General features: G+C 47.0%; 1 protein-coding gene across 3 annotated transcripts in view; it reads left to right on the forward strand.

The window, feature by feature from the left end:
* The window catches only part of LOC143507792 (axin-2-like), a 27637-nt gene extending 7082 nt beyond the window's left edge, over window positions 1-20555 (forward strand). The window contains exons 2-4 of one of the 3 annotated variants that reach the window (XM_076996597.1): window positions 6724-6822; window positions 16900-17808; window positions 20039-20555. In XM_076996597.1, the coding sequence (XP_076852712.1) occupies window positions 6788-6822; window positions 16900-17808; window positions 20039-20186 (1092 nt within the window). In that variant the 5' untranslated portion in view covers window positions 6724-6787 and the 3' untranslated portion in view covers window positions 20187-20555. Of the gene's footprint in view, window positions 1-6723; window positions 6823-15202; window positions 16121-16899; window positions 17809-20038 lie in introns of those variants that run through there. The other 2 variants (XM_076996596.1, XM_076996598.1) reach the window with 2 other exon arrangements.
* The last annotated feature ends 84 nt before the right edge of the window (window positions 20556-20639 follow it).

A 20639-nucleotide genomic window follows, 5' to 3' on the forward strand; every position in this document is an offset into this window, starting at 1 on the left:
CCAGGACACCTTTGACACCACAGACGTCAGGGGAAGAACAATGCTGAACTTTGCCCTCTGCCCAGTGCCACACAGCTTCCCGAAAGCTCGACGCGCAATGTACGGTGGCAAAAGACGATTTCACTGAATCGTGTGTGGATCACGTGAGAGGTTAAGGAAGCGATAAAGAAAAATCCTGTGTGACAGGAAGTCCTGTAAACTCACCGACCTTCACAGCACAGTGCCGGTGTCCAGTGGCTAAAGGCTCCCCAGGGCAGAGTGTCATTATAGTTCACGTGATTTTTGTAGTTTGTGCTTTTGGGTGATGCTAAAAAGCAAATGTTACTTGAGCAATGCTGGTTGGTCTCGGCCTACCGCACCTGCTGTGGCCTGTTGGTCTTTCCACTTTACAGTCCACAATATTTGTTTAATTTATTCATTTTCCGTTGAAACCGCTCGCCTGTGGTAAAATTGCTCTTCCCACATGAAAGGTGAGCCACTGCATATGGGCTGTTAATCTGTGACTCGAACGCAACTTTGCCTCTCTCCACTGGAAAACATGGTCCTCTCCTCTGACAGCCCGATTGGCTGCTATCTCGTGAAGAACATGCCCCTACAGATGCAGTGCGGCACGCTTACAGCGAGGCGCTAGGACTGTCAGTCCAACCTCGCCCCGGGCAAAACAGGACAATCCAGCACCTCCGTAAACTCGATCCTTACCTTCCTCCATTACTGGCGTACAGACAGAGGGACCTGTGTCAAACATTTAGCACATTCCTGAGGGTGCAGGCAGGGTTATTACCACCAAAGGCATGGATGCCCTCCCGAGAGGTATGCCTCACAATAATAGGGGATTCTTTGTGTCCTGTTTCTGTATGCTGTCAAATGGAGAAGCCGCACGGGCTCGTTTACAGCTGCTGATGAATTATGGGGCTTTTGTGGTCGCTGCTGTCCTGAAGTCAGTCTCTCAGGAAGCAGCAGGAGTCCTGTTGGTCTTTTTAACTGTGGTCATGTGTCTGATGTGTCCTGCACGCTCATTGACTTGGACAAGAATTCTGGAATCAAGCCTTTAATGTGACTTTAATGTGATTCGCCTTTTATTTCTAAAAGGTTAGATATAGTCACTGTTCTTTTTGTGTGAAAGGTTTATTTCTCCCTTGGAAGTGCTCTTGCACACAAGTTCAGTTCAGTTGCCTTAAAATTAATCTTCACTAGAACTGGCAGTGTGGTTTTGGAGGGGGGGGGATTATTTTATTTTGTTATGGCTGCTATCGTTGGCGGCGACGGTGGTTATGGTGATGGTGGTTGTGTCTCTGTAACGCAACACTCACCGCTACGCCTGTTGTTGAACCTGGTGGAGAACTGAGGTGGCGGATGGAGCCCTCCTATCCTACCGACTACGCCATGGCAGGAGCGCCACTGGACGCGCGTGTTGTGGGTACACTGCTCTTCAGGGGACGGTGAATAAACCCTCTCTGAGAGTCAAAGACTCCCAAACTCCTTCACTTCAAAGAAACGAAAAATTCTTCAGTCTTCCCTGAGGGAAGCGAAGAGAGCTGAACCGGATTCATGGCATACAAAAGATCTGACTTCTAACATGCTTACTTTAATGGGATTACAGGCAGGCAGTGAGGAGCCAACCTCTTTCTCCTGCAAAAAGAGAGTAATTAATAGATATAGATAATCATATTCTCCTTCAGGCCGTTTAAAGAGGAAGACTTGTTTTTGTTTTCTTAATGAAGTTGGTTTGTGTGTCTTATTTTCTATGAAAAAGAAGCCAAGTCTAAGCCCAAGAAACTAGTGTGGTATAACAAGCTAAATGTCTGCTAATTAGAAGAATTACTTCTCAGAGCTAAAAGTACTTCTATAAGAAAGATTGAGAAATAACATGGTTTGGAGTTTCTCTTCGGTTTGCAGACTGGCTTTCTCAGACACTTTATCCGGTCTGGGAGGTGGAGATCTTCTGGAGCTTCTGAAGCGTGTGGCCTTCACAGCCACATCTGGTTGTGTTAACGGGGAAGTCAGAAAGAGGGAGAGTACGAAAGACCGACACGGAATTTCCTAGAATGTGAGATGAGAGGCCCATCTGTGATAGATCTGTGATAGATTCTCCATATAAGCTGAATCCAGACACCTCGTTGTGCCCAAAACACAGCTGATACTGAACCTTCACCGAGAGAGAGAGAGAGAGAGAGAGAGAGAGAGAGAGAGAGAGAGAGTGGTGAAATGCTCCAAGTAGCAGTTTAAAAATGGGCCTTTGTTTGAAAAGATGATTAATAAAAGTCATAAGAACACATGAGCTAAAACACAAGTACGTGAGAAGCAGCACACGCATGCACTCGTGCGCTCTCCCACACTGTATGATTGCTTTTGACGTAGTTAATCATCAGACTCGGCACACACGTCGTCTGCTGCCTGAGCCATCCAATCACGTTCACTCCACGTGGAGACGTGGCCCAATTTGTAACCTCTTCTTGCATTTAAAGAAATCAACACTGCGTAACTCCAAAATGCCACTGTCTCTCACGCCAGCATGCAGCGTTTAAGATGGCGGGGATGGCGGCCCAGATTGACTGACGCCACTTTGGATGATCGGAGAAGTCGAACCTTAACAAGGTTCTCTTTCCACTCACATTTCCCAGAGTGAGCATCTTCTTGGAGGTGTATTATTAACACACCTCACCCCACTGACGGCACACCAAACTGCATTCGATTTTTTTCTTTCGAGCTTTCTTTCAACTGGCAGCTGTCAAGAACTTCAGCGCATGACACAGAGCGATCGCAGAAACTTAAATCGCGGTCACACGTGCTTTATATAGACGACACGTTGCTGCTCCTTTCTGTCATGTGAAGAGGCACTTCTGTGGTGAAAACAGAATTTCGGCTTTATCAGGGAGAAAAACTAGTTCAAAATAAGGGAGCGGTTTGCGTTTTTAAGCCAGAAAGAGGAGACGAGAGAGAAGGAGAATGAGAAACTTGCAGAGAGGAAGAAGGTGAGCAACGTTTGATCAGATCTGTCCATCAAACAGGCGTTTCCTGAGTCGTCTGATGATTTAATGCCCTCAAAGTGTCTTATACCCTCTTTGCTATCGCGAGCGCGTCGATTAAAGGCCGCATAGCATTAAATGATTCATAAGCCCCCACAAAGAACCGGGAGAAACTTCGAGTTGGGCACCATTTCTTGTCAGGTCGGCCTCCTGTGCCCTGCTGAAATCAGCGCGTTCACACAGAGCGGCGAGGCGGAAGGATGCCACTGTTTTGCGGCCCGTTCGGAAATGAGCTTGGAGCGGAAAGCTTGGAGTTCCTTTAATAACCGTTTCATGGTGAGATTAGTCATGTTTCGTACCCTCTCTTTTGATTCTCCTAAACATTGAGGCCACAAGGTCAGCAATATAGGTCTCTGTCTCTCTCTCTATCTCTCTATCTATCTCTCTCTCTACATGCACACAGTATCAGATTGTTAGTGTTTGGCTCAAGCCTTTGATAAGTCTTTCTTTCATATTTTCTGTATTTGTCCAAACCTCCAGGAGTTTCTCAACTGCCTGACCAAGAGACCAAAATACTTTGTTCCCAAACTCTATCCAGCCTCCAAGAACTTTTTACAGTCTCCATTTTTTTTTATAACAGGTGAGATGAATACGGGCAGGACAAAGAGAAAGAACGCTACTTTGGGGGAGCTTCTGACTAGGGCTTCTAAGTCCCAGAAGTTCAGACTTTCTTTTGCTGTCATTCACAAGTGTCTTCGTCAGATCACTGCTGAGAAGACCATATATCAAATACAACCTGCCAAGGCTTTTAACTCACACAGGCATTTGAAAATATCGTCCTGCGTGGGGCTTTTCTCCACTTTCCCACCATAAAAGTTTCCTTGTTCCATCTCTGCTCTGTCTTCTTCTCATTTCTGGTCCTTTGAAGGATGCTGGGGAGGGTGTGTCAGAGACAGCACAGGCTGAAGCTCTAATCTGCTTTACCGTCTACGTATATCAAACCTTCAGTCGCTCTCTCCCTCTTTCCCACACACACTCATCATTAGTGTGTCCCCTTATTTCAGTGTTCTGAGACAAAGCACACCTTTGATGTGAATTTATAGACAGACTAAAACTTATTCATGAGTTTTGTATTGGTGAAGTCTAGCCTAGCTTTTAATAGTTTAAAGATACACCTAAGCGGACATGAAGCGTTCTGTTAACTGCACCATTTTTGTCTTTCCTCCTTTTCCTATGCATACAGTTGTGATCAAATTTATTCAACCCCCAATGCTGCGAAGGGTTTTATGGAATTCAGTGTACATTTGTAATTGTGTTCATAATGAAATCTTACAAGGACTTGTTAAAGAACTAAATGCAACTAAGATAGCATCAATTTTTTTTGTCATAAAGTATTAAATGGCCTTTTTGTGATTTCTTCATTGACACAATTATTCAACCCCTTTACGACTACCACTCCTAAGAACAGAGGTTCATTCCAGTGTTTTCCATCAGGTATTGAAAACATCTGTGGATGTCAACGAGCAGCAATCAAGCATGATAAGCACCAATTAGGCAGATTTAAAAGGACTGTGATACTCAGCTCCTTCTAGACATCTACTGGTGTGTTTCCAAGCATGGTGAAGGCAAGAGAATGGTCCCAGAAGACAAGAGAAGAGGTTATTGCTCTTCACAAGAATGGCAATGGATATAAAAAGATTGCGAAGTTGTTAAATATTCCAAGAGACACTATCGGAAGTATCATTCGCAAGTTCAAGTTAAAGGGCACAGTGGAAACGTTACCTGGTCGTGGCAGAAAGAAGATCCTGACCGCGACTGCTGTGCGCTACCTGAAGCGTAATGTGGAGAAAAATCCCCGCGTGACTGCTAAGGAACTGAAAAAAGACCTGTCAGATGTGGGCACTGAAGTTTCAGCTCAGACAATAAGGCGCGCACTGCATAACGAAGACCTCCATGCCAGAACGCCCAGACGCACCCCCTTGCTGACTCCAAAGAACAAGAAAAGTCGACTGCAGTATGCCAAAAGTCATGTGGACAAGCCACAAAGGTTTTGGAACAGTGTACTGTGGTCAGATGAAACTAAATTAGAACTGTTTGGGACAATGGACCAGCGCTATGTTTGGAGAAGGAAGAACCAGGCTTATGAACAAAAGAACACCTTGCCTACTGTGAAGCATGGCGGGGGGTCAATTATGCTTTGGGGCTGTTTTGCTTCTAATGGTACAGGAAAGCTTCAACGTGTGCAGGGTACCATGAATTCCCTTCAGTACCAGGAGATCTTGGAGGAAAATGTGATGGAGTCAGTCACAAACCTGCGGCTTGGGAGACGTTGGACCTTCCAACAGGACAATGATCCGAAGCACACATCCAAGTCCACTAGAGCATGGTTGAACATGAAAGGCTGGAACATTCTAGAGTGGCCATCGCAATCACCAGACTTAAATCCAATTGAGAACCTCTGGTGGGACCTAAAGAAGGCAGTTGCAGTGCGCAAGCCTAAGAATGTGACTGAACTGGAGGCTTTTGCCCATGAAGAATGGGCTGAGATACCCATAGGTCGCTGCAAGACACTTGTGTCAAGCTATGCTTCACGCTTGAAAGCTGTCATAACTGGAAAAGGATGTTGTACTAAGTACTAAAAAATAATGTCACTAGGGGGTTGAATAAAACTGATAATGATGTGAGCACAGTAAAGACATTTGTGGTTATTCCATCATAAATATTATGTTATGTTTGTCTAATTTATAAGTGCCTCTTTGATATAATTGTAAATAAGATGACTGAAATGATCAAAATCAATGTCAAACTGGCCAAAACACTTTATTTCAGTGGGGGTTGAATAAATTTGATCACAACTGTATTTAAGCATATTTATCATTCTCATGAATCCTGGTATATTGACTTTTTATTACCAAAGATGATCAAATTTCATCTTTTGTATTCTTAAAAATAGGTTTCCCCCGATAATTAACACTTTGTTTTAAATGGTGCTTTAGCCCGATGATGTCATCACAGACAACTCATCTGAAGGTAAAGAAGGGCTGTTACATCACCGCTGGCCCACAGCCCCGCCCCCCACGCTGGCCCACAGCCCCCGCCCCCTACACTGGCCCACAGCCCCGCCCCCACGCTGTAGTGTTGGAATGAAAGTGCGAGCCGCCCTCACAGGTGCTGATCACGTTTCACCTGACTCTGGCTCCGACTCTCTGGGAAGCCTGTGGGGGAAAAGGAGGTGAAGAGGAGAATGCAGGAGTCGTGTTTTTTAGACAGCCATGAGCCCACAGCACTGCGGCAGAGTCAGAAATCTTACGTGACCATTCACAAAAACACAAGACACCTCTGAATGAATAGAGGGAGGTCTGATTTGGAAGAGTGAACCTGGTCCAATGGCATTTCATGTGCCGCAGGGTGAAAGGTGGCGTGAAAGTGAGCAGAATAAACCCCGTCTCTGGAATGTCTTTGAGAGACTCTATCCTGGTGCTTTTTTTCAAGGTGAACTACCTTGCCAGCAAGTTCTGGCAAACAGCTCCGTTCCCGCCTCCCAAGAGACCCAAGATGAAACTCTGGAATGAATGAATGAATGAATGAATGAATGAAGGATGGAATGAATTCCTGCTTTAAAAAAAAAGTTCATTATCTTTTTCAAACACAAAACACCTAAATATTCAGTATCTAAAATGTGTTGGTTTCAAATGTTTACATCAGCATTGCTGCCTGGAAAAGTGACAACAAATTACTCCTTTTGTTTCTGAATCAGCAGCAAGGCCAGAGTGTTTACACTCTCTGGAGACGGAGCGCTTTAAGAAGAACACTGTCCAGACATGGGACACCATGGACGCCACCAGTATTGGGGACGGTGAGTGTAAGAGAGGACTTTTACTGTACACGCAGCAAAGCATTATGGGAAATGCCTGAACATGAACCCGGGATTCATGGACCTCTTTTCAGGTTCCCTGCTGGTCTCCCTGTTCACCTCGGCATGGTAACCACACGTATAAAAATGTTTATGTATAAGGACAGTTTGTTGTTCTCTAATGTTGTTGTTTAGTGCAGATAACAAGAGTATTTTTACTGACATCACAACATACTTGAAGAAGGCGGACACATGCGCAATAGAGAACAGGGTTTATTAACACACAAAACACTGTTTGCCTCCTCGTCTAACTGTGCCGACACGGGAGGCAGGATGACGGGGAGACGTCCAACAGAATAGAGGACAAGGAAACAGAACTAAAACACTCAGGTAGGACGGAGACGCCACACCAAAGGGACACAAATAGACCAACCAAACATACTAGACATAAAACATGACTACACCAGCAAAGGCGGTCTTTGCATAGAGGCGTGGCTAGGCAACTGCCTTGGGCCCCTCCCACTGCAGCCCACTGTATGGGCCCCCTGATTAGCTGACTTATTTCTCGCATATTAATGTTGATGGGCCACATAGCAAAATTCGCCTTGAGCCCCCAAATTTCTAAGTCCGCCACTGTACACCAGATACACAGAAAGATTAACCAGCATACATACAGAAACCAACAGTGATCCAGGTACAAACCAAAACATAGAACCAGGAAATAGCTTACAATATATCCGCAACATAGACCTATAGATTCCTCAGTGACCCACAAACAAAGACTCAACACACAAGGTATAAATACACCATCTCATTACCAAAACAGAACAAGGAACAGCTGAAACACGTCTAGGAAGGCGGATCTATGAACAAAGGAGCGTGGCAGAACCAGGCAACAGGCACATGACTGACAGACAGGAGGAGCTAAACTGGAGACTCAAACAAGACTGACAGGTTGTGGGCAGAGCTAGATGTTACAACTGAAAGTGAAATCGCCTTCAGCTCAGCCAATCAGCACTCAGAATCTCTTGTGTGGTGAGTCTGCAGTGGGTAGGTCCTGTGGTCCTGAGGTCCTGTGGTCCTGAGGTCCTGTGGTCCTGTGATCCTGAGGTACTATGGTCCTGAGGTCCTGTGGTCCTGTGATCCTGAGGTACTGTGGTCCTGAGGTACTGTGGTCCTGAGGTCCTGTGGTCCTGAGGTCCTGTGATCCTGAGGTCCTGTGGTCTTGAGGTCCTGTGGTATTGAGGTCCTGAGGTCCTGTGGTCCTGAGGTCCTGTGATCCTGAGGTCCTGTGATCCTGTGGTCCTGAGGTCCTGTGGTCTTGAGGTCCTGTGGTCCTGTGGTCCTGTGGTCTTGAGGTCTTGAGGTCCTGTGGTCCTGTGATCCTGAGGTCCTGTGATCCTGTGGTCCTGAGGTCCTGTGGTCCTGTGGTCCTGAGGTCCTGTGATCCTGAGGTCCTGTGGTCCTGTGATCCTGAGGTCCTGTGGTCCTGTGATCCTGAAGTCCTGTGATCCTGTGATCCTGAGGTCCTGTTAGGTTTAAGGCTAAGAGCATATGGCAGAAGGCGAGTAGCTCTTGGTTTGATACAGCTGCCCTCTCAATGACGTTAGAGCTGTTCGTCAGTGTGAAGGTCAAAGAAGAAGCAGCTGTTTCTCTCTGACACTCAAGCAGAAGGAAAAGCTCTTTGGGGATGTGAGCAGATCTGGGCTCAAACAGGTGGATAGTTCAGATTTATATAATAAAAGTCCCCCTGGGGATATTTCTCAAGTAGCCTGAATTAGCATTAGTAAACTAATTAACCAGTGCTAGTACAAAAAAAATTAATTAGTGAAATCAACTTGTACAAAGTTCTAGTTTCCTGTATTCAGAGAAACTATAGAAACCAATAACAGAAATCAATAACTTATCATTCTGATTCTCTCATTTCATCTGAGAATTTTTAAACGAATTGTAGTGCAACGATTTAAATGAGACAATGCAATGTTTTGTAAGAAACTAAGACTATACTGTGCATATGATACATCAGGGCACTCAACCAAAGTGTTGTTGCAACACACCTTACACTAACAGTGCTACTAAAGGCCATGCTCACCTATATCACTAACATCAGATTAGTGCAAGAAAAGACTACATACCAAAAATAAAGCCTTAAACAAATCCCCCATTATTGCAATGGAAGAATATGCCACCAGATGGCATTTTTAAATCAAGTAAAATCTTTATATATTTAAGCACAATCGATGAGACTACTCAGTTTAATCATTTTTGGTGCTGTGTGAGGCCCTCTGGGTGTGGGCAGTGAGGTGATGGGGCTGAAGCTGGCAGTCCGGAGTGGGCAGCCCAGCTCCTTTGTGTGGGGCGTGGGTCATCCATTATAATGATGTTTCAGTGGCTGGACGGCCCAACACAAGACCAGCTGCCTGGCTATGACCTGCCAGCCTGCTGGAGTTCGGAGAGCCCAGCTGGTGTTGAGGCGTTTGATCTGGGGCCCTCTCTTTCACGGGCAAAAACAAATAGTTCACTCACACACACAGACACACACACACACTCACACACACAGACACACACAGCTGAGCGGGTCCAACTTCCTGCTTTTTCTCCAGGACTGATGCTCCTTCTCACGGTAATTACAGTAATCTAACGACCCCCTCTGGCTCGGACAGGAAGGAGACGAGCGGCGAAGAGGAGGAGGAGCAGGACAAGGGAGGAGACGAGTGAGACAAGAGGAGAGAGTGAGACCAGTGGGGCGTGTCTCCTGCTTCAGGGAGACGCAGGGGCGGGCGGGTGAGAAAGTGCTGTCACTCATCGCAATCCCAGAACACCTTGGGATCTTTTAGGCAGAGCCTGCATGTCTTGCATTGTCTCTTGCTTTCTTGACAAGTGTCTTGGAGGACATAAAGAAAAGCTGGAAAGATCTAGCACAATGATGGCAAACAGCGGTTGGTCAGGAATTCTTGCTAAATGACTGAGGGCGCCATTTCGTGGCCTCCCGCTGCACTGGGTCCTGAAGTGTCACTGTCTTGTTCGCCGAGTGGCGCAGCTGAACTCACGTTTCTCCCAAGCCCCCACATGCGAGTGCACAAACGCTTCACACTCCCTGTACAGACCGATTTGTGCAGGTGTTAGAGGCTAAACGCTCCTGTGTTAATTCTCAAAATTTATGACACCGTGTCACGTTTATTAGCGCAGGATAATGGGGCAAATTCATTTCAAAGCAGGAACCAGTGAAACACATCTGATGCCTCTCTGTAGTTTTTTGATGTTCCCTAACTCCACAGTCCTTAAAATACAAAATTGCGTGCTATTATATCACCATCAGTTTGTGGGATCACTGGGTGACTGAGGAGAGTTTTAGCTGTAGTGGAGCCGTCTATAGGATACTTTTTTTTTTCTCCGTGCCTTTTTTAAATGTATATTTATTTTCTGTTTGTCTCCCATACGATACATCAGTTTCATATTGAGATTAAAGGAAGAAAGGGAGCGTCTGGCAGTCCTCGACATCACCAGCGCCTCTTTATCTGCCCTTGTTTATTTCGGTGGGAATATTTTTCCAGCTCTGCCTCTTGAAGGCTGGCTCAGAGATAGGTGCTCAGCAGAGGGCTTGCTTTGTTTCCCCCACCCCACCACCACCCCCACCACCACCTCCTCCTCCACCACCACCCCCCCCCCCCCCCTGCTCCACATCGCTCTCTGAAGTGTTTCGAAACTTGGCGCCTCTGCTCAGCTGTGAAAAGGCTGACGTGCGCTCCCATCCTGCAGTACGGCTCGCCTAATCTCAAAGCATCCCTCCTCCCCCCTCTCCCCCCCCTCTCGCTCTCAGAAAGAGGAAAATGTCTCCAGAGAGAGAGAGAAAGATTTCAAACTGGTCAGAATGAGGTCAGAGACTGTTGCCCTCACTCATACTGCCCCTGCAACACCCCACCCCACTGAAAATATTTTTTTTATTCTTACTGTAACTCCCACTTCTGAAGACCAGCATCTTGGAAGATCTGAAAGGCCATTTTTCAGTTATCAAAATAATATAAGCAGTGTGTAGGTGATATAGAAGATGATATTTTTTGACAGACCAAATTCTCACACTACTTTGTGGCCCTCGTCTGTAGCGATGCAGCCAGAGGGCGTTTGGTACGACTAATCTTCCTGAAGCCTTGTGTTCTTACACCACCTTCTTCTCATGCTGAACATCAAACACGATTCCTCATACATCATTAAACTTTTAAGCCACCACAAAATATGATTAATTACATTTAAAACGAACAGTGGAGTCATGATTAATCGGAGACGCTCACTCGCGCACAGAAGCAGACTACTTAAGCCCTCCACGGTTTCGGTAACCAACAGCAACAGCCGTTTAAGTTTCTCGTTAACGATTACGCAGATACCCTTCCCTCTGTCGCCCGCTATGGATCTCGTGTCAGAATTAAAGTTTTCTGAGGCCTATTTTCCTTCAGATTGGCCCTTTAAACTCCTGTTAACATGGCGGAACATCAGGATGAATGGCTTCTTTCTGAGGCCGTAAGAGCGTTAGAAAGCATGTCCAACTTCAAAGCCAGTCTTAACTCCACACTTTAATTGTGTATTCGGCTGCTTCTGGCTCCAAAGCCACTTGATTCTGCTGACAACTGTGATCTCACTCTGTCTCACTCTGTCTCACTCGCCTTCTCGTCTCACCCCTCTCATCACTTCCTTATGTCAGCTCCCTCTCCGTTTTATTTTGACCAATTCCATTTTTATGTTTGCCTGCACGGATCCTCTCTATGTCTTAAAATGGTGCATTTGTACACGCAACATTTATGTAACTATTACATTGTAATAACCAGGTCCATAATTGTCAAGCATTGCATAGTAAGAGTCCTAACCTAGGATCACGGGCTCCCAGAATATTTAGTTAGATTCATTATTAAAAGATGAAAAGGGAAAGCTAATTTGAGCTTTCTTACTGTTAAAAACTTTTTTAGTTCACAAAAAAATGATTTAAATGTGTATTTATTGCACTGGGTTAGTTTCTTCTGAGCAAGGCTTATTAAGAAGGTTTAAACTGAACAACTTAATCAATAAATGAAACTGCATAGGACACTTATATCAGGACACTTTTAACAAAATCCTGTGAAATGCCGTGTTTGTCAATTGCCAAGTACAAGAACAAAATGGCTCCCTTAAAAACACGTCTGTTTTTCCGTACCCAGATTTTATCCTGAAGCGTGAGTAAGACTACGGCGGTCAAACATGCCTTTCTCACTCTTGGTTCAATTTTTCTCTTTTTTTTTTTTTTTCTTTTTCGTCTTGTCCTCCACGGCCAGACTCTCCTGCCCGACGATCTTTAGTGTGGGTTGTTTTCGCGTTGTTGTCTTGTGAATTTTCTTCCGTCCGACTGCAGATGAAGGGATAAACACTTCAAAGAGCCATGCTAGCAGTTTAACCCCCAGGCTGAAAGTACAAGTGGACAATACACTAATTGAAGGAGGCGACTGATCACAGGGTCTGTTCAAAGCGGGATGCTCGTCCGTCTCCCTGATGCAGGCCTACTTAACTTTATTAGCTTCCAAGCTCCTGCTGTAGCTTCAATTTCACATGCCTTTGAACTCTCCAATGGCGCAGGGGTGCTCACCCACGTTGTACTTACATTTCTGGGGAAATGCAGTATGTATTTATCCTCATACATCTTATAGATCCTTCTTTACTTCCAGAATCGAGGCACAGCCTATCCCGCGGAGCCCTCCAAAGCATTGTGGTCCAAGAATTATTCGCCATCCTTACAACAGGTGTTGATGTCATGTATCTCAGTGAAAGGAACGTGGGCAGCAGAACGCCCTTGACACGGACAACGCCCAGCAGAACTGACAACTGATATCTCCAGAGACATTCTTCACATTTTTGTTTACTCTGAACTGGAGGTGAAATAGCTTTCACTCTTAGAAGAAAAGGTTTTTTTTTTTAAGAGAGATAATTAGATAATTGTGTTGAGAATTTGGTTGTGAAAAGACGGTTTTTTGTTTTTGATGTGTCTACATCATCAAGATTTGCATGAAAGAGTTCAACAGACACCAAATTCAAGACGTTTTTGAAACATTACACAAAGCCACCTCTACAGGACAGAGGTCTCATAAATCACCTCTTCTGTTAAGCTTACTTTGCTGTCATTTTCACTTAAGAGTGGCACACTTATCCAGATAACTTGCTTTTAAAGGAAAGTGGTGATGATTTATTTTTAAACCTTATACATGCTTACTTACCCTGAGACTGTTCAGTGAGTGGAGTGAGATTTTTGAGACCACATGTGCTTAGATCCAATATGATAACATACAGCACAGAGTATTTGGCCAAACTGTGGTCTGCGTCTAAAGCAAATATTGGTAAAGATGTTGAAACCCCCAAGGCAATCGTCTATACATGAAGCTTCACCGTCCCAGACTTGTCCATTTGGGCTAAGTGCTTTTGGGCGAAATTTGGAAAACTTTATTTATTTGTCTACTGTAATGAGATCAGGTGTGTTTTATTTGTTCTGTTACACAAGACTCAGATTTAGCCCCAGGCTAACCTCGTTTTATTACTGCCATTGGTAGCTCTTTGCTGCCGCTCTCTGATCCTGCCCTGGGCTTCTCAAGCATATGGGGTCCCCCTGTGAAAATGGCCGGGGCCACTACAAAGGGGTCAGAGGGTGGTCGACATCAAAAAAGCAAAAAGAAAAGAGGGGGGGGGGGTGCGCGCTGTGGCTGGTCTGACGCGTCCTCCACACCGCAGCGCGAGATAATCGCGCGGCCATAAAATGGCCAACAGGTGCCTCCTGTGTTAGAAAATCATTTTATTCATAGCGAACGCTTTCGTTGACTTGGCTGTGAAAGGTGTGTGTGTGTGTGTGTGTGTGTGTGTGTGTGTGTGTGTGTGTGTGTGTGTGTGTGTGTGTGTGTGTGTGTGTGTGTGTGTGTTTTAACGGTCGTTCTATTCAACGTACGAATTCTCTATTAACAAGGATTTTGTGTAACATCTTAACTGCTACAATGGTACTGGTCATCACTACTACATGGATAATGCAATAATTGACAGTAAAAACGACACGTTTTGCGCACATTTCCAAACAATCTGAAAAGCGAAATATTTTGGAATTTGTGGGATGTCTTACAATTGTAGGAGGAGTAAAGTTTTGAATGTAGGCTTGTAAGTAAAAACGTTTGTGTCGGTGTCAGATTTGAGGTTTCATAGAGTAAAGGTTCCTTCATGTAGCCCAAACTACAAAAAAAGAATGCATACATAATGGAAAATATGATCACATGCACGCGTAATTCCGCTTAAAATGTGAACTTCTGTATCATTCTTAATCGTTTTAAGGATACAGACATAGTATCACCGGTTTCTACGTTTGAACTCAAGTATTTAAATATATCTTCGTCTTCAGAGTTTGTGTTGAACATCAAAGGAACAATATATGCTTTGAAGTAGCGAGGGGTAGGATCAGTCTCTCTCTCTCTCTCTCTCTCTGCAGTGACATTGGCAAAGTCATCCGCATTAGCCTACAACCGTGCTGAGAAGACTCTATAGCCACAAAATTAATATTTTTAACTTTTGTAACACATGCGTGGAACTCATTTCACGGGACGGTTTGAAATAATCTTGTTACACGAGGGGGAAAACCGACAGATCAGATAGCAGGCGTTTCTGGCATTGTGGCCACGCACGGGTTAAAAACAAAATTATGAAAGACGAAAGGTCTGCATGTTTTAAATTGATGTACTAACAGCGGAAATGCAGGGATAAACCGCTGGGATAGCAGGTCACTTTCTTCAGGAGCGCTCTAGATCCTCAGACCTGGCTCCGGATTGCAGGTGTTACACCGAAATCTGTCACCACCAACTTCTATGAACGCAGAGAGCATAGTTACTCATTTCTGAATGTGTGTTGTCGAGAAATAAGGTACAGTGTTGCCACAAACTCATAACTACACATGGGTACACATGGGTATTGTAGTCTAGGAGGACGTTCGTGTAAGCCTGTTCTAAAAGATCAGGCCCAAATGAGATGTCCCTCAAGCATGCAGACACAAACATTTTTGAAGTCTAAATTTAATTTCACGTAACGTAGAAAGATAAAAAAAATTATTCTAAAACATTTTTGGCTAAAACGTTAGCTTAATTTTTGTACGTTCTACCGACAAATGTCTAGGGTGGTTGGTACGATTGGCCGACGTTGTCTCTTTTTCCATAGGAAGCAATGATATCCAGCGATAACACGCTTGGACATGCAGTAATCTGAGCTCCAGTATAGATTAGTTCTCGGTGTAATGCAGATAGAAACTGTGCAACATCGGTCTGTGGTCACAGATCCCGGTGCAACAGCCTTTGATAAGGTCCTTGCAAGCTGGTAAAAACTTGGCTCTCCCGAAGCCCGTGGGTCCCGCTCACTGTGTGCTGCAGACTGATGCATGCTTCCACAACCCCGGTGTGAGCACGGCTGTCACGCGCCTGTGCTGTGATCTTATATCCTGTATTCGCCATAAAGAGTCAAATGATAGATGAGTCTTTTCTACCTTTCTTCCGGGACCAGGCCGGCGGTAACTCGCTTTGAAGCTCTTAGTTAAACCGTCGAGCTCGTTGTGAAACACCCTGGAGGGAGTTCAACTCCGCCAACGGTACCGGGAACGTCTGGACATTTTGTCTTCACGCTGCAAACGAACTTCAGAATTAAGGCGCGAGCCACGACGAAGACGCCACGGATTATTAACGCAGTCTTACCGCGTGCTGGACTATTTTATTATCGCTAACCCACCGCATCGCCGCCGAATCAGGCAGCATGGTGCCTTTACAGCAGAACCGCCTATCTAGGACGCTGCGAGTGATGTGAGAAGCTTTGAAGTGTATAAATAGGCGCCGTGATTAAAGAATGTGTCAATAGGTAGTGTTGCTGTAACAGGAACGCTCTTGATATCATTGATCATCTCGTTTTGATGTTGAAAGTAAGTAGGAAGCGGGGGGCGGCCGTGTGTAGTGTGGGTTTGGCACTACCCCCTTGATATCTCCACACCCCTCCAGTCTGCGAGGAGGACCCGCCGCCTGCTGTAGTTCCGTCCAGTTGCTGAATGGGACAGACCTGATCCAGACCGTCCCCCGCTCTCGCATCGAGGACCTATCGCATACACAACTGCCACATTTAGCCCAGCTCTTAATTGACGGATTACTGTTTATTTCCACCGGGGAGCGTATTTTGTTGGATTATCACATCGCTTAGTTTGTAGCCTTCCACGGGACGTAAAAATACTACAATCTCGATCCTGAATCACTTTTCCAACGCAGTGGAGTCTTCAGACATGGTACGAATGCCAACTGTTTTGTTCTGAACGCCGTTTCTGTATAGTTGCTGAGTTTTGTTGACGCATGAATGCACTTTTGCTGTGTGCTATGCTTGTGGGCGTCTTGTGTGAGTTGTGTGTGTCTTCGTGATCCTACAGTAGTTCTTGCAAACTGGCCGCCTCGTGCGCCTCAGCCTGGAGCGCGTGCAGCCTGCGTGTGTGTATGGGGTATAAAGTTTGGGAGAAGTCCCTGCAAGAGTGAACTGCTGTTGCTTTTAGTGCAGTTGTCTAAACTGAACTATGCGTTTGGAGTGATCAAAGCGTGCACATTGATTGCGGTCATTGTGCACTAAAACGCCTGCCTTGCTTTACGGCGTTTTAATGCTTTGAAGCGCGGGCGATCGTAATGCTTCGGAGACTTTCAATGTCGTCGCCACCTTTGATACCGTTTATGGTTTGCGCTGACAAGCAGATGATTAATTTGGGGCTAAAAGTGTAATCGCAATCGATCCGCAACATTTTGTGTCACCTGCGTGTTTGTCCATGTTTATGTGGCTGTCGCTGATCCGAGTGCTCAGGTTTGGTCAGAATCGCAGCCTGTGACAGGTACGAATCTGTACGATCGTTGTGCTTTTTGTTGATATCAGTGATCAGTGCTTCACGGCGAGTGGACACAGTCGTGCGTCATTTTACGGGACGTTTCTCCCGGTATTTGCATTTTTAAAAAGTTGAAATGAAGCTTCAGACTTTGAAGTATGTAGAATCCACTTTTTAAATTAGATCGATACTTTGTGTTGCAGGGAGGCGAGAAGCGTGGCGGGTCTCGCGCTGCCCGTAGCGCGTGAGGAGGGATCACAGCGCAGCTGCACGCGCGCGCGCCGCACCGCCGGAGCCATGAGCCGAGCGCTCACCGAACCCATCAGCGCCAGCTTCCGAGAAGATGCGCCTCGTCCTCCGGTCCCGGGCGAGGAGGGAGAGGAATCGTGCCGCAGTTCGTCCAAATATATGAAGATAAGAGCGTTGAAGAAGGCGAAGACGGTGGCCGTCGCCCCTCCCGGCTGCACGGCGCGCAGGAACGAGGATGGACTCGGGGAACCGGAGGGAAGCGCCTCGCCCGACTCCCCGCTCGCCCGCTGGACCCAGTCGCTGCATTTCCTCCTCGGCGACCAGGACGGTGCTCACCTCTTCAGGACCTTCTTGGAGCGGGAGAAGTGCGAGGACACTTTGGACTTTTGGTTCGCCTGCAACGGGTTCCGTCAAATGGATCTGAAGGATTCGAAAACGCAGAGAGTCGCCAAAGCGATTTACAAACGGTACGTGGAGAACAACGGCATCGTGTCCCGGCAGATGAAACCGGCCACCAAGTCCTACATAAGGGACAGTGTGAAGAAGCATCAGATCGACTCGTCCATGTTCGACCAGGCCCAAACGGAGATCCAGACTACCATGGAGGAAAACGCCTACCAGATGTTCTTGACTTCTGACATTTACCTCGAGTACGTGGGTTCGGGCTGCGAGAACGTACACCACGTCGGCCTGGGGGGGCTCAGGGTGATGTGTGGCTACCTGCCCCCCCTGATCGAGGACAAAGAGTGGACCTGCAGCGACCTGAAGACCAAAGCACTGGCCAGCGTGGTGGGATTATCCGCCGGTACCCTGCGGGCCACCATGACTCTGCGGACCACGGATATCCTAGAACATGAATGCAGGTAAACTTGCTCCTAACGACGTTTATTTTGAACGAAGAGCTGAACGTATTAAACACGTATTGTAGTTTATCGTGTGTGTGACGGACTGATGTCCAACGCCCCCACCACACCCGCGCGGTTCCTCCAGGCAGCACGGACACCAGCGCCTTTGAGTGTCGAGCTGAAGTTCTGGCGGTCTCGCGGCCCTCTGGCGGTCCGCTCCACATCGCTTCCGCTTTGAAATGCAACTTGTGTGATAGTGGTCCCAGATCGCGCGCGCTAACGCCACTCCGTGCGTTTGTGTGTTCTGTCTGTGCGCATGCATGCTAATGCATCCTGTAGGTACACAGTGTCACTCCGCAGTCATTAGCTATGCCGTTGAAGTGTTTTAGTGTTTGAAGTGCGTGCGTGCGGCACCCCCCCCCCCCTTTGCACACACTCGCACTTTAAAAGACTGCAGAAGGAAGATATTCAAGTTTTAGTCCAAGATGAAAGATAAGGCATTTCAAGGAAGCCTTTGTGTTCTGCTGTGCAGACGTTTCCACGGCTTTACAGCTGCACGAGTTCGGAATGGAGGACTGTGTAGAAAGTTCTGGATTTTCCGCATGATTCTCAATCAAAGACCAGTTTTAATAGCACTGACCGAACTGGTCTTAGTGACTACACACAATAAAGCATCAGACATCTGGAAACAATTACAGCGCAACACACTTGAAGCCAGACCCCCCCCCCCCCCCCCCCCCCTTTGTTGTGTCTTAAGACAGATCAAGTAAACAGTAGTGTTGCCTCTGCCTGCCCTAGCGGAGTGTATGAAGGTTGCTTTTTGTGAATTTTAAAAGTGGACAGATGAAAACTGCTCTACAGCTTAAGCAGAAAGCGTGACCAAATGGTTTCAGACTCTGTGTGTGTGTGTGTGTGTGTGTGTGTGTGTGGCTCACTGGCTGGCAGTGCATAGTCCCAGACAGAATGGATTGTGTAGCTGAACATTTGCCTCTGTAGAATGTTGTGTGTGTGTGTGTGTGTGTGTGTGTTATGTGGAGTATAGGGGTGTGGCTGACATGAGGGCATCTCTGCGTCTTCCTGCTGGTGTTTTCAGTTCACATATCACACAGCGGGGCGTGGGGGGGGGGGGGGGGGGCTCTCCTCTTTCCCCACGGTCTGCGCCAACTCTGTGTCTGTGACGGAGTTTTTATCTGCCACATGTGGAACTAATTTGGGCCCCAATGGCAGGCAGCCTCCCCCCCCCCCGACCAGCTTCTCAGGAGACCTGGCAGAGGTTCTCGCCCACAGCACCGCTCTCTCCCTGGAACACTGGATCTCCACGCACTTCAGGGCTGTTTCTACTTTTGCCTTTTATCCCTCTGATGGGGGTGGGGGGGGTCTAAGGAAGGGGGAGGTGGGTTGAGAGGACAGGAAAGGGGAGGAGATGATGAAAGAAAGGAGAGGCAGAGAGAGGGGTCTGTGTCCAGCTGAGTGCGTGCGGGGAGGAGCAAGAGGTCACGGCGAAGCTCAGGTCTGGAGACTTTAGTCACGCTGTCTCCCTCACGGCCTCATCCACCCTTCTCTCTCTCTTTCACACATCATCCTACATGGCAGGCATTTCTCATAAAGTTCAGTCTTCCGTCTCTCTCTCTCTCTCCCTCCTCTCCCCTTTTCTCCCCTCTTTCTGCCAGGGAGGCAGGAATGCAGCACAGCAGGAGAGAGAGAGAATGAGGGAGGAGGAGGAGGAGGAGGGGGGTGTTGGGTTTTGGTTTGGGGGGGGGGGGGGTGTTAGCAAAGCTCTGGAATAGAAAAGTGCAGAAAGCTGTTCCCCAAATCAAACAGGAGAGGTGGGGGTCGTACACAGCTGAGGGAGAGGAAGTGGTTGTTGGTTGTTGACACACTGAGTCCCCCCCCTCACACCTTCACAGGCGTGGACCCTGACAGCGTATAACCTGGGTGGATAACGGCTCTTATATGGTGTGTCTGTGCGGACCACTCCACCTTCAGCTGGTTGGTAATGGTAGAACATGGCGATTACCTAGATAGACGTCGGGTCCCACCAGCACCAGCAGGACGTTCACCCTCGGGTTAAAACGTTTCCCAATCCTCTGTGACACACCGTGTGTAGCGTTAAATCCCGTCGTCATAGGCAGCTTTTGCACGGTGGTTCTACGAGTGTCCGACTGTAGCGTCCAGTGTGTGAATGAATGAATGTCAGGATGACCTCTGACCTCTCACCCCTGCCTCCCGTCTGCTGTTGCGTTCGCAGGGCACGGAGACGTGCCGGACCCGCCAGCCCGTACTTCGTGAACTCGGGCCACGTCTTCGCGCCGGCCAGCAGCGCCAACGACAGCGAAGTGTCCAGCGACGCCACCACGGACGACTCCATGTCCATGACGGACAGCAGCAGTGTGTGAGTGCTTCTCCTCGGGGTCAACACAGTGCAGTCAGGGCCCGCGTCTGTCGGCCCGGCCGTCTGGGAGCACATGAGTTGTGGAAGAAGCGATGGACGTCTTCCAGTTAGCCACAGATTAGCAAAATGTTTTCTTTTTAGTCAAATGGTTGAAAGCCTTGGGATAATAGCAGCCAGGACACTGTATATGTGCGCGCGTGTGCGTGTGTGTGTTCACGAGTTGCAGAACTGTAGAACGGTGTGAGATGTTTCCCAAACTTTTATTTCTGTAAGTCTAAAGCAGCATTTTTCCCTCACAACTTCATTTCATTACTTTTCTTTTTGTTCGCACCCCAAACCGTTTTGTTTTTGTCATCATTATCTGGCTGTTTCCCTTTCATAGATCTGCACAGAGAAATTAGCTGTTTGGTCTCAAGCCCATCTCAGTGAGAGTGGGTTAGGGTGGGGGTGGGGTGGG

Source organism: Brachyhypopomus gauderio, unplaced genomic scaffold, assembly GCF_052324685.1.
Source record: "Brachyhypopomus gauderio isolate BG-103 unplaced genomic scaffold, BGAUD_0.2 sc736, whole genome shotgun sequence".
Classification (NCBI taxonomy): domain Eukaryota; kingdom Metazoa; phylum Chordata; class Actinopteri; order Gymnotiformes; family Hypopomidae; genus Brachyhypopomus; species Brachyhypopomus gauderio.